This window comes from Dermacentor silvarum, chromosome 8, assembly GCF_013339745.2.
Source record: "Dermacentor silvarum isolate Dsil-2018 chromosome 8, BIME_Dsil_1.4, whole genome shotgun sequence".
Classification (NCBI taxonomy): Eukaryota; Metazoa; Arthropoda; class Arachnida; order Ixodida; family Ixodidae; genus Dermacentor; species Dermacentor silvarum.
In genome coordinates this window covers 159,234,456-159,247,502 of record NC_051161.1, presented here as the reverse complement: position 1 = coordinate 159,247,502, position 13,047 = coordinate 159,234,456, and the positions used below count along the sequence as shown (strand labels likewise).

The following is a 13,047-nucleotide window of genomic DNA, read 5'->3' as shown; positions in this document are numbered from 1 at the left end:
AAGGTCTATGAACAGATTGTCGACGAACTTTTCGCGAAAATTAAAAATGACGACGCATCCGATGCAGGGGAGGTATTCTGTAAGAGTCCACCTAGTGGACTGTTACGTCTGCTGCTGAAGTGCTGATTGACTGCGGCGCCTGCCCCCTGCGGACAGCTCTGCCAATCAGAAGTTCAACAGCCGATGAAATGAACAAGTCTACTAGCTTACCTACTGGACTCTTACAGAATACCTCCGCAGACCTCTCGGATGATGAATGCAGGTAGCAAGACTTGGCGCATACGGTGGCCCGTGAGGATGATTTCACATTTTCTGGGTTTTGCACTGAGCAACAGCTGGTTAGAGTACCTCAGGAAGGCAAGCGCTGAGAAGCTCCTACAGAGAAACACCATGTACATGATGGCGTTCCAAGCACACATTGCGAGCAGCCTGATCAGTTGCAACATAAATGCTCCGAAAAGTGCAGTAGGCCACGCAATGAGAGCTCTAAACCCGTTGTCAAGAAGGCCACATCGCAGTCACTTCCAACTGCTGCCATTAGGTATGACAGGTACCGATCGCTGCACGTGCGCACACCAAATGCACAGCGTTTCCGCCGTGAGGGATGCGCAGCGAAGAAACGAATTTTCTGCTGAAAATATCACGTGTTCTTGTGCCTGTCGGCTCAGAATCATTGCTTTCCTGTTTACTACACAAACTAGATTGCAAATGTTTAGAAAATCAAGGAAGAATCACAGGGAAAATGTTTTGCCCCACTTACCTAGCTAAGCGAGCAGTGCAACATTTTTTCCGAGTTAAGGCGCCATGTCCACAAATGTGGACACCACGGAGAACAATGAAAAAATAAAATTTATGTTTCCTGTAGTGAAGAGGAATGACCGGCGCTGCAGCCACATCGCCAGTCGTCCGGGAGGCGCGAGCTCGAGATTGCCTGAGGTGCTCTGGTTGAGACACGCTGCCTGCTGTTCTCTTGTCCTGTATTCATATTAGATTCTGGCGGAGGTGCTGCGGTTTTCTCCCAACCTGGAATTACGCACCCGAACTCTGCCGTCCGCTATGCCCGACGACCCCAGCCCGACATCCCCACCGGTTACTCCAGCCATCGTATGTGCCGGTGCCCAGCGTCAGCGGGATCCTGACATCTTCAGCGGCACCGATGAGAAAGACGTTGAAGATTGGCTGGAATCGTATGAACGCGCCAGCAACACCAACAACCGGGACGATCCCTTCAAGCTAGCCAACGCGATATTCTATTTATCGGGCGTCGCCAAGCTCTGGTTCAAAAACCACGAAGCCGATCTCCGCACGTGGGCTAGCTTCAAAACCATCATCACAGACGTTTTCGGCCGCCCTGGCGTGCGCAAACTTCGCGCTGAACAACGCCTACGAAGCCGATCCCAGCAAACGTCGACCTCTGCCGGCGTGTCAACCCGACGATGGCGGAGGCGGACAAGGTACGCCACATCATGAAGGGCATTTCCGACGATGCCTTTCATAAGCTGCTGTCTAAAAACCCAGACACTGTTTCTCAGGTCATTGAGCTTTGCCAGAGTTTCGACGAGCTCTGCAGACAGCGTCTTTTCACGCGGCGCCCACCTGTGTCCGACTAAACCCTCGCGAGCATGACCGCGGCTCCTGAGATGGACTCCCTGCTTGGCCAGATAAAGGAGTTCGTCCGTGCTGAGGTCGCTTGTCAGCTTTCGCTGCTGTCCTCAACCACGCCACCACCCTCGCCTTTGCCGGCCAACCTTCGCCAGGTCATCCACGAGCAAGTTTGCGCAGCTCTCCCTTCTGCCCGCGAGACTCCGCTGGTGCCTACTCCCGTTGCTTTTCCCGAGGTGACTGCACCTCTCAGCTACGCCGAGGCTCACGCGCGGCCACCACCTCAGGCCTTTGAGCCATGCCCATCAGCCGTGCCACTGCGTCCAGCTCCTCAGTTCGTTCAGCCGCGGTACCCACACAGCAGTGGACAATGGCGCACTCCTGACAACCGGCCAATATGTTTTGCGTGTGGTCTACCTGGCCATATTGCACGATTTTGCCGTCGCCGTGCACCATCCTACCGCCGCAGCTTCGACATCGAACCATACCTTTCCCCATACCCGTCATCCTCCGCGTCTCAGAACCCTGCCCCGATGTCTTCCTACTCCGACAACCGCCCTCTTGTTGACCGCCGTTCGCCATCGCCTCGACGCCGCTCGCTTTCGCCGATGCGTCGTCGTCCTTCTACGCCTGAACGGGAAGACTAATTGCCGCAGTTCCAGAGGCAAGAACTGCGTCACCTACGAACAGACCAAGGCCTCTCCCTTCTCCGACTAATGTTCTTGATGTGCAAGTCGACGGCGTCGCGGCACTCACTCTCGTTGACACTGGTGCCGCAGTTTCAGTTATTAGTGCCCATCTTTGCCGTTCGCTCAGAAAGGTTACGACGCCCCTGTCAAATGTATCACTTCGTACTGCAAGCGCCGACCGCGTCACACCTGCAGCTGCGTGTACTGCTCGCGTTGTGATCAATGGCCTCCTCTACACCGTCGAATTTTTGGTGCTGTGTTCTTGTTCGCACGATCTTATTTTGGGCTGGGACTTCCTTTCCGCTAATAAGGCTGCCATCGACTGTTCTCGTGCTGCAGTGGAATTTCAAACGCTGTGTCATGCCCCACTCTTTGACGCTCGTGAACCTGAAGATAAAGTATTTGTTGCCGAAGACGTTACAATTCCACCGCGCTCATCTGCCCTTGCTACGGTGTCATGCAACATTGTTGATGGTGCCAGCGCCCTTTTTACGCCATCTGCAATTTTCGCTCGTCGCAAATGTTCCCCGCTGCCTTTTGCTCTTTTGGACGTTCATGCCGGTGTCAGCAGACTGCTCGTCGCCAACCGATTGTCCTGTCCTCTCACTTTGCTTCGTGGGGAGTGCGTTCGCCGCGTCCAGTGTGTCGACCCTGCTGCCATCATTGACATGCCAACTGGTTCCATCACCACTCATGAGGTCGCCGGAGTGACCTGTAACCCCGCGCAGGAGCCGACTTCGCCCGATGTTTTACATGGCTCCATCGCCGACACGTTGACTGTTTCCCAACGCAACCAGCTTCTACGCCTTCTCGACAAGTTCCGTTCGTCTTTCGACTGCCAGCATGTTCCCTTGGGCCGCACGTCAACTGTTTGTCATCGCATCGACACGGGTACCAGTGCGCCGCTACGACAAAGACCATACCGTGTATCCGCGAGAGAGCGCCGTGTTATCGATGATCAAGTAGCTGACATGCTCACGCGCGGCGTCATTCAGTCTTCGGATAGCCCCTGGGCACCTCCCGTTGTTCTTGTTAAGAAGAAGGATGGATCGATTCGATTCTGTGTCGATTACCGTCGTCTTAAGAAAATAACTCGTAAAGATGTCTACCCTCTTCCGAGAATTGACGACGCCCTTTACTGTCTCCAAGGCGCGTAGTTCTTCTTTTCCATCGACTTACGAAGCGGCTATTGGCATGTCCCCATGGCACCCGAAGACCATCCTAAAACGGCCTTTGTAACACCAGAGGGCCTATATGAATTTCGTGTTATGCCTTTCGGGCTTTGCAACGCCCCCGCAACATTTGAGCGTATGATGGACAACCTTTTGCGTGGTCTCAAGTGGAAAACGTGCCTGTGCTACTTGGATGATGTGGTTATTTTTTCGCCCCACTTTCACCCATCTCTGTAGGCTGGAGGAAGTGTTACGGTGCCTAACTTCGGCCGGCCTTCAGCTCAACCTGAAGAAATGCCACTTTGGCGTAAGTCAGCTCACCATCCTTGGCCATGTAGTGTATAAAGACGGTATTCTTCCTGACGCCGCCAAGCTCCGTGCAGTTGCTCATTTTCCAGAACCTTCGTCCGTAAGAGAACTTCGCAGCTTCCTTGGCCTGTGTTCTTACTTTCGCCGCTTCATTCTGAATTTTGCGTCCATCACCGCCCCCTTGAATCAGCTTCTACGGAGTGACCTGAACGATTACGCCTGGTCGCCCGCTTGTGACGATGCCTTCCAAGATTTGCGTCGTCTACTGACCTCGCCGCCTATACTGCGTCACTTCGATCCGACAGCTCCGACCGAAGTACACACCGACGCCAGCGGTGTCGGACTCGGCGCTCTGCTCGCGCAGCGCAAATCTGGATTCGACGAGTAAGTCGTTGCATACGCAAGCCGCACCCTCACCAAAGCCGAGAATAATTATTCCCTTACGGAGAATTATTCCGTTACGTCATCTTTTAATGGCTCTTTTATTGAAGCATGGAGAGCCGAAAATGATAAGATAATTTTTTGCAATGCCAGATTTAATTCGCACCTGAAGGGGATCCCAGGCAGTACCTGATAATTCTTCAAATAGCCCTGCTAAACTAACCTCACTCGATAGGGGGCACGTGTTAAACGTTACCAGGTTCAGTTTTCATTGGCGGCCTGTCTGGCCCCGGAGATTCTTAGCACCCTCTGCCGCGTAGCAGGTCTGACCGCCGCTTTGGTCAGGTGCTCCGCAGCCGCTGGGGACTGAGGGCCATGGGTAAATTGTTGGAGCCATTATGGAGGTAGCGGCCGAATACTGCACCAGGGAGGCCTATTCCTGTTCTGGTGAGGGAGTGACTTTGTTGAAGCTTAGTGGTCCTTCCTAATTTGGTGGCACCTTGACTAGTATAGCCCCACTAGCTCTCGGCGAAATATATATATATATATATATATATATATATATATATTGTGAGACGTCGACCGATGCGATGCCTTTATTTCCGAGCAGCCGCCCGAGACAGAGACGAAGCACCGCACGAGACAAAAGATGATGATGAGTTGTATATACAGATGACGACGGCGATATGCACAAAATGCGCTCACACTAACTTCCCCTTTTCAGGAAAGCGGTGAGCAGCGACCACAAACTAGAAAGGGTAGGTACGGCGCATGTAGGGTTTCAGGCGAGATACGTGAACGATTACCGTAATGCGGCGGCGGCGATCAGTAGCTGAGCTGACAGGAGTGACGTGGTAGGTAACGGCCGAAGTTCTTTGCAAAACGGTGTAGGGGCCGGGATATCTGTGTAGAAATTTTTCACAGAGCCCCGGTGCGCGAACAGGTGTCCACAAAAGAACTTCGTCGCCTGGGCGGAACGAAGCAACGCGACGCGTCACGTGATAGCGAATTTTCCTTTTGTCCTGAATGGTAGTGGTTTTGGAGCGGGCAATTTCACGGCAGCGGGAGATGCGAGCAGCAAATACTTCAGGAAGGGGCGCGGATGGAGCAGCAGGTGCGAAAAGGAGTGTAGTGTCCAAGACGAAAGACAGTGCACGACCGTACACAAGCAAAAAGGACTGTAATTGGTTGTACGTTGGACAGCAGTTTTATACGCAAACGTCACGAAAGGTAGGATGGTGTGCCAGTTGGTGTGATCGGGTCAAACGTACATTGACATCATGTCGGACAAAGTTCGATGAAAACGCTCTGTAAGACCATTTGTTTGCGGATGGTACACTGATGTGGTCTTATGGGTGGTGTCAGAGGCCTGGAGGACTTCACGAAGGACATGCGATAGGATTGTCTTGCCACGGTCAATCAGGAGGACATGAAGTGCGCCGTGGCGCAAAACGATACTGTGCACGAAAAACTCGGCCACTTCGGAGGCAGTACTAGAGCGAAGAGCAGCAGCTGTCTCAGCCTATCGCGTTAAATGATCGACTGCGGTAACGATCCAGCGGTGACCAGCGGGCGTGAGGGGGAGGGGTGCGTACAAGTCTATGCCCACAATTTCGAAGGGGGTGGACGGGCATGGTAGAGGCTGCAGAGGACCGGCTGGAAGGGATGTCGAGCGTTTTCTGTGTTGGCATGACGCACAAGATCCAACGTATTTGGCGACAGAGGTGGAAAGGCCCGGCCAGAAACAACGCGTTTTGATGCGGTCGTAGGTCTTATGAAAGCCCAAGTGGCCAGCCGTCGCGCCGTTGTGAAATCCTTCTAATACTTGGAGCCGAAGTGAGCGAGATATGACTGGTACCCATCGGTTACCGGAAGGATGGTAGATTGATCGAAATAACGCTCCACCTTGAAGCTTAAAACGCGAAAGTTGTCGTCGTAAGCGACTGTTGGGGGGTCGTGCCAAGCCAGTAAGTCGGTCGATCAGCGTACGGCAGTATGGGTCAGTACGTTGGAGTGAGACGAGGTGAGACTATATATATATATATATATATATATATATATATATATATATATATATATATATTAGCCGGTGTCAGGCGCACTCCATGCCTGAAAATGTAGTGGACTGGAGGGAGGGTCGGACTTATAACTTCCGCTTACTCTACTAAAAAAAACGAGCAGAACATTGCACGTCTACGTATACAACACCATAATCCTCCTACTTAACTGCAGGATGACCCTAAATAAATGGTCATTTAAATATCATGCGCCTTAAACGCCACGATCTGTCTGTTCGTATTAACATATCATCCGTTATTAACGCATAAATGAATATACAAATTACACGTTAAAGACTACAAGAAGATTCGCGCTTATTTATAAGTACTTCCACGCACTAAATGAAACTCAAATGCTGCCGTCATCTAAATACACGTGCGAGACACGCACAGCCTTAGACATACCCTTGCATAATACGTAGAAGAGAAATCTGTAGAGTATACCGTTACTAAAAGCGATCCGCGCACCCCGTTTCTAAGGCGCACGTGTGTGCGTGTGTGCGGGAACAACCATCCGGCAATTTTTAAAATCACCTGAAGTAGACTGCAGAATAACCAGTATCTAACCTGATACAGCGTTATTTTCAGAACTCGCGAAATCTGAAAAGAAAGTCTTAGTTAACGGGGGACGTCCACGCTAACTATCTACATATCTCTGCGAAAAAAAAACCACTGACGCTATCCTTTCTCGAGCGTTCAGCTGTCACGTTTTCCTGAAAGCAAACATCAAATTAACTCGAAAATTTATCTGCCTCTACCCCGAACAGAAGAGACCAACACTGTCCTCTGCCTAACAGTCTGCGAAAGAATGCAGAAATAAAGATGGATAATACAAGTTTTGTTTACGGTTTCACGACGGAGGCCTACATAATGTGTGAGATTTGCCTGTAGTCGGTCAATAAGTGTTTTTAGAAGTAGTCTTATATCATTTTAGCTCTTATGCTGCGACGTACCAGTCATGTTTTCTTTGCAACGGACCCTTTTACGTGTGTTTGCGACACACAAGTCCTTCATCAGCTTTTTTTTTTCAGATATCCCAGTAGTCAATAATTCGCGGAAAGCTTGTTTGCAACAAGGTTCTAAAAATCTTAAGAGGTTATTCATGCTGTTTTAATGGCTATTAGTGACCTTATATTTAAAACTTCTTTGTTCAGCTGTCTTTCCTGGACTTTTCAATGCAGGAATGGTACTTAATTACATAGAAACGAATATTCCTACTGTAAATGCGGTTATTATATTATATTATATTATATTATATTGTGTTTTCAATACTCGCTATCGGTATTCGATTTGTATTTAAAAAGTCAGATTTGCCAACCTGCACGTATTGTAAATACCAATATAGCTGTCATTCGTACGAGATGCAGTCGCCTCGCGGACCGCGGATACAGACCACGGAAAATGCCATAATTTTGTCCTTTTCATTGCCGCCAATACTTCGGTATCACACAGCGCGTAAAAATTACGTCATTGCGCACGTGACCATGACTGAGCGTTGCCGTAATTTCGTCACCGCCTACCCATCGCATCGTCTTCGTACCCATCGCAGCAATTTTTTTAGAAAGACGTTTTCCCTTTTCTGCCGGCTTTTCTTTCACGCAAGACTGTATCGTTGCTTTATAACATCAGGAAGGGGGCGATGGTAGTTACATAAAAGCTTCCTGGCTATTTGGCTAGCTACAATGAATGCTGTTACTTCTGATTGCACTATTTTATCGTTTATTAAGCACCTGTTGCCATAAACTCTATATGCCATCAATTCTCGCGTGGTGCCGTGCAACTCGGAAGTTGCTCTTAATACCTGGCGGTGGGCATTACCAAGTTTCGAAATGACGGCTGTTGTAGGCAGTCCGCTTCCGGGGTTCACGACTGTCGAGCCATAACGGGAAGAAAACCCTCAAAATTATTTACATTTTATAGTGATCCTAACTGGCTCACTATTGTAATCAGCGCAGTGGTTCTGCGTACTATACCTGACTAAATAGTGCTAGCGCTGTTCAGCCAGGATGACTTACTATATCCTTGCTAACCTTTCAACGGCTAAATAGAAATTTTGCAGTGCAGGTAGGTAAATGTGTTATAACACAATTACCTATGTATTTTTCTCTTTTTTCCTCTTCCTGAATCTGGTGGTGTAGCGGTCGTTTCAGATTACGGCAAAGAAATGCCAAAGTCTGCCTGTGTTGTAGTGCAGAGTTGAATCCTCAATGAGAAAACAACATTGAACTTTTATCAACAGGGTGGTAGGCTGGTGTTCATGGAGCACGTGGCCCAGCCCAAGGGAAGCGTGGGCAGGATATTGCAGAACGTGCTGACCCCCCTGTGGTGTATCATCTGCTGCGGCTGCTGCCTGAACCGAGACTCGGGAAACGTCATCAAGAAGGCCGGCTTCGCCGAGGTGCACTTGAACGAGACAAATGTCGACATGCCCGTCATCTTGACACGACATGTGTACGGTTACGCTGTGGCCTAGAAGCGGCCCACGGCGGCCTATGACGTCCAAAGACTGTGCGTTTCAGTGCTGCAGTATTACATGGCAGTCTTTGCCATTCGCGGCGTTTTTCTTTTTTTTTCGGTGCATAATTTAGATATTAAAGCTCTGGAATTTTACCGCCCCATTCAAAACACAATAACTAACCTCTTTATCGTTAATGTACGAGAAATGTAGCTCTGGTTCTCTTATTTATTTGAAATCTGTTTGCGAAGCCTTGCGTCAGGTAAACGCGTTTTTTCTTTTTTTTTTTTTACGGAGGCTATCATAGCTGAGTGCACACAGTGCTGCAATAATCATCTTTTTTTTCTTTTGTCGTCTTATCTTCTTTGGGCTCGTCGCACTATTTTTTTAATGAATAAATCCAAACTTATGCATCAATCGCATACATTGCATTATAAGCCGTCGGTAACGGTAGTGAACGACAAGGTGGGCCGAGATTCTCGATTTTGTTATCACAATCATGTGACGCAAACTTGTCAGTAGCTATAACTTATGTGGGGCTGTTAAACATTGTCGCAGGCAGCGCCTCCATTATGCATGTTAAATAACATGTGCGCGACATACCACATAAATTCTGTTGCCATATATACTCTCGCAGAAAGTGCCTGTCATTTGTAGCACATTTTTATTTTAGAGCAAAAGCTCTACTGCGCCATGTCTCGCAAGGTCATTCATCGCGTCGCAATGAGCTTGAGCCGCCGGACCGCGAGCAGCCGGAGCGCAAGTGTGGCAGGTGTGACGTCACGCCACGTGATCCAGTGCAGAGAGGCGTCGCAGCTGCGCTCGCTCGGAGCCTCGCCGCTGCGGTACCACGAGACTTGGCGAGGGTTTAATGGCTGCTTCGCCGGCGCTTGGTCGCTCAGTCTCGCCATGTATAGCGCGCCGGCTGGACCGTATGTGCGTGCACTTCAGCGCAAGCGACAGGAAGACTCCAGTCATCCAGTAGATATAGCTAGACGGCAGGCTGCGAAATCTCATTAAAAGGAAAGTTGGTTGCTGAAACACCGGAGCAAAGGGGGGCCAGATTATCACGTTATAGAGAAGCTTACCGAGCGCGGAAGCCTGCAATAATGAAACACTGTTTGCATAGTCTTTGCAAAACCAAGCCAAACAGACCGTTCGCTCGTGATAACCAGGTTTACAAGCGTTAAACCTTAGCCATTTTTAAAATTTTTGTCGGGCCAGCTGAAAGTGCATCAGCGCCGTGTAAGAGGGGGAATGCCAGTACTGAAAGGTCGTTCTCTTTATTGCGATAGCAATTATATGGACACTCCAAAGCGGATTTCTGCCGTCGGAGTCGCCGCCGCCGTCATCGTCGCCGTAGCCGTGAGGTCGTGAGGTTCCGTGTGACGTCAACGGCAATGATATCGTCGCCTCGCGCCGTATGCTGTATGTGCGGGTGAAAGCGCGCGAGGGCCGCGCGCTTTCACGGGGAGCGAATTCGCAAGGCGGAGTGCAAACGCGCGTTCTGCGCCGCGCTCCCTGAAGGGCTGCAGAATTAAGCGTCTCTTTCTTCCTTTACAGTCACCATATATATAGAGCAAACGCGACTCCTAGGGACCCGCCCGACCCTCTCCAGGAATAACTAATACAACATATAATTTTCAATAAATGATTTATTCATTCATGCATCAATTCCGTCGCGCGAAAGGCCGTGGTGGGACAGGAGGGAGGGGAGGCAACGTTTATCTGCGGCACCAAATGCCTATTTATATAAAAGCGTTGCGAGGCGACGTGGTAAAGACTTCCGACGCTCCTCGACGAGTGTCTGATACGTCGCGTCTCGACAATAAATAACTACATGGTGACTGTAGAAAATAGAACGTTTATTGCGTGCTCCGCAGTCGTATATATAGGGGTTGATGACGTACACATCACGTGCTCTAGGTTGCCAGCCACAGACGCATCATCTTCCCCCTACAGATGAGGCGGACAGGGGCTCTGCATTAGCGAGTAGACCTTCGGAGTTGAGTCTCTGGGCCAGGGACTTGATCCGCCGGCATACTTTATTTTCTAGACTCTGAGGAGGCCTCGTGTCTTTGCATATCAAGACCTGACGGTCCTGGCATCGTGTTGGAGTTTGTCTGTTGATCTTGTTCTGTCGGTTGTTCCTGCAGTGGTACTTCTTGTCTTCGCACTTGGTCAAAATGCCTTCGTTGAAACCCTTCCTGAGTGTCAACGGTGATCATTCTTGCTCCCTGTTGTTCCCTCACTGTAGCCGGTATTCATTTGGATCTCGTCCAGCTTTGGGTCCAAACACGTTGATCCTGTTGCCAATTCTGTGTACTGTTCTCCTGGCGCTCTGCGTTTCTTGGTTGCTGGTTCGATGTGATACAGTCTATCTTCGTTCTTGTTTTATATCCCAGTAGTAACTCTGTCGAAGACTTGCCTTCTTTGAGAGGGGTTCGACGGTATGTGCGGTAATCTGGAGAGTCTTGTCTGTAATTTGCCCTGTCTCGTTTTCTTTAGTCCTCCCTTGATTGTGCGAACTGCCATTTCTGCCAAACCGTTGGACTGTGGATGATATGGAGCGGTGGTGAGGTGCTCTATTTGATTCCTATCTATGAAGTCCCGGAAAATGCAGTGGTAAACTGCGTCCCATCGTGGTTCTCGGCAGACCTAACCTCTCAAAGATGACTCGTAGGGCGTCCACAGTGGTTTCTGACGTGGCTGACTTCAGAGGCAGCGCTTCGATCAATTTAGTTGTTGTGTCTACTGCGACTAATATCATGTGCCCGTACAGTGTTCCTCGAAATCTTGATGCAGGCGGCTCCATCTTTCGTTCAGGACTGGCCATGGTACTGGCGTATGTCGTGGAGGCATTGGTGCGGCTTCTATACGGACAGCACAGGCTCGTACTATGCGTTCAATTTCTGCATCCACGTTTGGAAACCAGAACAAGGATATTGCTGTCTTTTTGATAGCTGCCATCCCCGAGTGATTCTCGTGTAACACATTTCAGACAGGTTTCATTGCAGCAGTATGTATGATAATTCGATGTCCCCAGAAGATCAAATCCTGTGTGATCGTGAGTTCTTGTCTCTTGTTGAAATATGGACGGTATCGCTGTTGGTACTCCCCTAAAGAATTCAGCTAACCTTGAAGAATCCACTGTTTGACTTGTTGCAAAGTAGGATCCAAGTACGTCAGCTGTACTAGGTCCCGTGCTGTGATAGCTTTGCTTGTTAGGAAGTCTGTGTACAGCACATACTCTGGGTCTTCTTGCAGGCCTTTAGATTCTTCACTGGTCCGAAGTGGCAGCCCGCTCAGTGCATCAGCATTGACGCGGTCTGTACCCTTGCGGTGCTCAAACACGTACTGATAATTGTCCGATAAGAGGGCCCATCTTTGTATCCTGGCTGCCGCCGTGGAAGGAATGGCTTTGTTCGGATTAAAGATACCCGTGAGCGGTTTATGATCCGTCACCAAGACAAATTTGTTTTCGTACAAATAGTCTTTGAACCTGGTCACCCCAAAAACGAGTGCCACCGCTTCCTTTTCCAGTTGCGAATAGTTTCGTTCTGCTTGGTTTAACCTACTGGAACGGAATCCTATGGGGTAGTCAATTCCATTTACCCGGTAAGAGAAAACAGCGCCAACTCCTACTGCCGATGCGTCACATTGCAACCTCAATGGTTTTTTCGGGTCGAAGTGGGCTAGAAATTTCGACGTCTGGATTGCTTCGTTGACGTGCTTCAAGGCTGTCTCTTGTTTGTTCCGCCACTCCCATGTGGCACCCTTCTTCAGCAGGTCGTACAGTGGAGCCAGGTGGGTGGACAAATTAGGCAAAAACTTGGGATAGTATGTATAATCCTAGAATTGCTTTGAGTTCCGTCACCGAAGTCGGCGTCGGGGGCCTTATGACAGCTGTTATGTTGTCATCCTTGGGCTTGAGGCCAGAAGCATCCATGCTGTGACCCAGAAAGGTGACTTCTTTTTGGCGAAATCTGCATTTGCAGCGGTTCAGTCTAAATCCATGCTCGCGTAACCGCTGGAGCACTTGTCTTAGCAGTGTGAGGTCATATTTCTTCTCCGCTATGATGATATCGTCGAGGTAAACTTGGACAGCTGGCAGATTCCTGACTAGCAAGTCCATTCGTCTTTGAAAAATGGCTGGCGCTGAACTTACTCCAAAAGGAAGTCTGTTGAAGCAGAATAGGCCCTTCTGGGTGTTGAGCACAGTCAATTATTTATCCTTGTCGTTCAAGGGAGGTTGATTGTAAGCTTGTGTCAAGTAGAGAGTGGTGAATACTTCGCCGCCGTTTAGCCGTGCGAAAATGTCTTCTACCCGTGGAAGGGGATATTGTTCAGTAACCGTAGCTGTGTTCACCGTGAGACGGAAA

At 49.5% G+C, this 13,047-nt stretch overlaps 1 protein-coding gene across 2 annotated transcripts in view; it reads left to right on the top strand.

Annotated features, from left to right (window-relative positions):
- Positions 1 to 9,447, top strand: part of LOC119461792 (thiol S-methyltransferase METTL7B) — a 46,185-nt gene extending 36,738 nt beyond the window's left edge. For both annotated transcript variants that reach the window (XM_049672205.1, XM_037723174.2), the window contains one exon: positions 8,450 to 9,447. In XM_049672205.1, the coding sequence (XP_049528162.1) occupies positions 8,450 to 8,683 (234 nt within the window). In that variant the 3' untranslated portion in view covers positions 8,684 to 9,447. The remainder of the gene's footprint in view (positions 1 to 8,449) is intronic.
- Positions 9,448 to 13,047: the final 3,600 nt, after the last annotated feature.